The sequence below is a fragment of the Cystoisospora suis genome (assembly GCF_002600585.1).
Source record: "Cystoisospora suis strain Wien I chromosome Unknown contig_7361, whole genome shotgun sequence".
NCBI classification, from domain to species: Eukaryota; Apicomplexa; class Conoidasida; order Eucoccidiorida; family Sarcocystidae; genus Cystoisospora; species Cystoisospora suis.
In genome coordinates this window covers 1-4,163 of record NW_027160147.1, presented here as the reverse complement: position 1 = coordinate 4,163, position 4,163 = coordinate 1, and the positions used below count along the sequence as shown (strand labels likewise).

Sequence of the window (4,163 nt, the reverse complement as noted above, 5' to 3'; positions counted from 1 at the left end):
CGGGATCATTCATTCATTCATTCGATGGAGCTAGCTAAGATGTCTTGTCGACTTCTTCTTCTCTTTCTCCCTGGGTAGTCTTTACCTTTCTCCTTGTTCTCTTTTCCTTTCTTTATCTTTCTTGACGTGATAAAGACGAATCAAGAAGACTTCTTTAGTTTTGTTTCGGAGCTTTCTTTAGAGATAATGCTTTGGGGTGTAGAGAATTTACTGCATGTGTGTGTTCCTTAGTGCCATCAGCAGCAACTGTCCTCTTCCTCGTCAGCATCGTCTAATTCTTCTTCCTTTCACGCATACCTATCTAACTATCTGTCTTCCTTTCCTTGGTCTTCTTCTTGTTCATCTTCAGCCCATAGGTCGTTTCTCTTTCATCTCCTTCTCATAACTGTTTTCTCTCGCAACTCTTTCTTCTTGCAACGTCTGTCTCCTCTCGTCAGTCATCTGTCTCTCACATGTCTTTCTTTCCTCTCCATAGTCTCTTTTGGTCTATTCTCTTCCTTCTGTCCCTTTCTTCTTTCTTTCTTTCTTGCTCCACCGTAACTTGTGACTTCTGGCTTGACGAGAGGCTTTTCCTTTTCTGTTCATTCTCTTAGGAAGACGACGGTGCGTATCTATTCTCACCCCCCGCTTCGACGCAAGGAGGAAATAAAATCTCTCCCTTCTCATTCCTCATAGCCTTCCACAGTCCTCCTGTCTCCTTTCTTTCTCACTCTTTCTTTCTCTCTCACTCTTTCTTTCTCTCTCACTCTTTCTTTCTCTCTCACTCTTTCTTTCTCTCTCACTCTTTCTTTCTCTCTTTCTTTCTTATCTGCTTCATTTGTATACTGCTGCTATGCCTTCTTATTCTTCTTCATCCGAAGTGTTTCATCGCAAGTTTTTTCTTTCTTTTTCTTCCCTGTCTCCTTTCTCTATTCTTTCCTCCTCCTCCTCTTCTTTTCTTCCTTCTTCACTTTACCATGGATTTCTGCGTCTTTCTTCCTCTTCGCAGAAGACACCTCACCTTCCTCTCTTCTCTTTCTGTCCTTATCTTCTCCAAAAGAAATCTTTCTCCTTTAGACATCTCTCTGTCTCTCCCTTCACACAGAGAAGGCTAGCAAGTCGTGTGCGACAGCTCAACGTAAAAGAAGAAGAAGAAAGAAAGTTAGGAACACGACAGATTTCTATCTCTCTTTCAGCCCAAGATGAAGATCTCTATGGAAGGAAAGAAAGGAGAAGAAAGGCAGAAGGAGGAAAAGTGAGAGAAGAGAAGAGACTGATAAGAACACGAAAACAAGAGAACTCAAAAAAGCATTCCTCTTCTTGCTCTTCTTCTTCTTCTGCTCTTCTTTCTCGATCTCTCTCTTCTTCTTCCTTCTTTTCTCTAGGATTCCCATCTCCCCCCTCTCCTTCTCTTTTGTCTCAGTTATCTTCATCTCTCTCTTTCTTTCCTTCTCTTCGCTTCTCTTCTCATTCTTCTTCGTCTTCTTCATTTTTTCTCTCTCACCCACGTTCTTTTCACCTCGCCACTTGTTCTCTCTCTTCTTTTCTCTCTTCTTCTTCTCCTCTCTCTTCTTGTTTCTCTTCACTTCTCTCTTCTCCTCTGCTGCCTACTGGTCTGTCCCTAACGAGAGAGAGAAGAGACGTCGATGTGAGATGCCTGCATGAGAAAGAAAGAGAAGAAAGAAGAAGAGGCAGAGAAAGAGGAAGAGGGCGAAAAGAAAGGTCAACTTTTTCTTCTTCTTTAGTACCACCTTCTTGTCTTTCTTCAAGAGGGGCTTTAGCTGGATGCTTCTTTCTCTTTCTTTCAGACAAGAAAGATGAAAGAGCGAAGAAGGAAGAAACGAGTGAAGAGGAAAAGAAGAAGATCAAGTCTTCAGATATAGAGAAAGAAGTCTGTTTCTTCACACCTCAAAGACAGGATTGGCGTGTAAGAGAACAAAGAAACGAAGAAGGAGATGATAGAGAGGGGAGTTGTCGAGAGAGACGGAGATTGAGGGGACGTGAACTTTCTTCTTTTCGAGAAACTCTCTGTCGTGTTGTCGATTCTTTTCACAGAGGTGAAGGAGATAAGAGGGAGGAGAAGAAAAGAAGAAGAGAAGTGAGAGGAGGAGCAAGAAGAAGAGAGATGTTTCTTGCGAGATCGTGTACTTCTTCATATCGTCAAGGGAAGGTATGTCTTGATAGGGTAGAGAAAAAGCGGAAAGGAGAGGAAAGAAGAAAGAAAAGATTAGTGGGAAAAGCAGAAGGGGAAAGACCTGTTGATAAGGAGAAAGAAAGAAGCTCAGAGAGAGGAAGAGATAAAGGAGACCTCCATGCAAGACTAGTAAGAGAAAGACGAATCTCGAAGAAAGCAGCTCTTGAAAGAAGAAAGCGACTTGCATTAGGAAAGAACAAGATTTCTATTTTATCCCATTATCCCATCTCCTTCCCCCCTATTGTAGATCCTTCACACCACTCTCCTTCTTCTTCTTCCTTGAGTTTACACCGAGGTGTACATACACCTGGAAAGAAGGTAGCCCAGTGCCAGGAAGAGACATCGGTATCTTCTCCTTCTTCGTCTCCTCTTTCTTTTCTTTCTTTCTCTCTATCACCCCAAGAGCACCACGAAAGAAAGGCTTCTATCCAACGAAGTTTTCCTCTCCCCACTGGATCCAAGAATACCACTGAAGAAGAAGACTTCTCGGATAGCTTTGAGAATGAAAAGAAAAGAAAGGCTTTTTCTCTCTCTTCTTTCCTATCAAAGAAATCTAGCTTTCCTTCCGAATCTCTAGCTCATGAAGAGAAGGTCAACACCCCTCGTTCACAAGAAAAGAAGGCAAGAGAAGCTGAAGCATATGCAAAGACAACTAAGGAGAAAGATGAAAAGAAAGAGAGAGACGAAAGAGGATATGGAGATGAAGAGGAAGTAGGAGGGAATACGAAGAAGTCCGCCCTAGTTTCACGTTTGAAGTGGGACCTTCTTGTCACATATAAGATTTTTGAGCTCGTGTTTCTAAGTTGTCTCCTAGCCATAGGAGCCGGGGGTCTTCTCGCCTGTCTCTACATCTTACCTTATATAAGAAGATGGAGAGATCAACTAGGAGGATGGGTAGATTACCTCTCCTTTTTCACCATCCCGAAAGGAAAGGAAGAAGAAGAGCAAGTAAAAAGCAAAGTCGAAAATGCGCTCTTCCACTTGATCGGATTCGCTGCCCGAGTTGCTGGTCCTACCTATCTCAAATGCTTACAGGTAAGAACAGGTGATGTGAGGTGTATGTACACCTGGAGATGGAAGGATTGAGAGGAAAGAGGGGAGTTGAGGTGTACGTACACCCGGTGAAAGGGAGGGAGATGTCCATCCCCCATCGACTTGGTTTGTTGAGGTGGAAGGCAAGAATGAAGATCGGGTCCCTTTTTTTCTTCTCTTGTTTCTCTCAAGGAGTGAAGCTGTTTGAAAGTGGCCTTTTGCTCTTAAGATTTCTTCCTTTCTCTTGGTCTTGAGGTGTAGTGAATCGAGAAGAGACAGCACAATGGAGACGAAGGAACTTCGACTTCTCCTGAATCTTTTTTGCACTAGAGTGCATGTCATAAATCACCAGAGCTCTTTCCTTCTTTCTTCCTTCTTTCGTCTTCTTCTTTTTCTATGTCTTCTTCATTCCTACGGGTTTCTTTTGAGACATGTTGCATGTGCATTGAGAAGCTCTGCCAAGAAACTCTCTCTGAGAATCTTCCTGTGTACGTATACGTGGATATAGATCTACATGTATGAAGGTGTACATACAAACATGTATGCGTACTATCTATGCATGGATTTGTATGTATGACGATATGTGTCCGAGTGTGTATGGAGATTTATGAAGATGTATGTCTTCTAAGTACGTATGTATGATTCAATAGGTATGAGCCTATATCTATAGGTATCTACATATATACATGTATGAATAAGATGTATGTATCCAGATGTATAGACGCATGGGAAGTTTATTTTCATATCGTATTCTTTAGGCATTCCTTTTCTTCTTCGTTTCGTTCTCTCTCCAAGCGGAATGAAGAACACCTCGTCTTTTAATCGTCTCTACGTCTCAATTTTTCTCTCATTGTCGCATGCATACATGCATGCATGCCCCATGTGCTATTTCATCTCTTTCTTTCTTTCTTTCTTCCTTCCTTTCTTTCTTTCTCACTCTTCCTTTCTTTCTTCTCTT

General features: G+C 42.1%; 1 protein-coding gene across 1 annotated transcript; it reads left to right on the top strand.

The window, feature by feature from the left end:
• Positions 1-832: 832 nt before the first annotated feature.
• On the top strand, positions 833-4,085 carry CSUI_010411 (uncharacterized protein; the record flags this gene model as incomplete). The annotated part of the gene is made up of 1 exon (XM_068070515.1): positions 833-4,085. One exon carries the CDS (start codon positions 833-835, stop codon positions 3,257-3,259), a length of 2,427 nt encoding a protein of 808 aa, XP_067917508.1. The 3' UTR covers positions 3,260-4,085.
• Between the last annotated feature and the right edge of the window lie 78 nt (positions 4,086-4,163).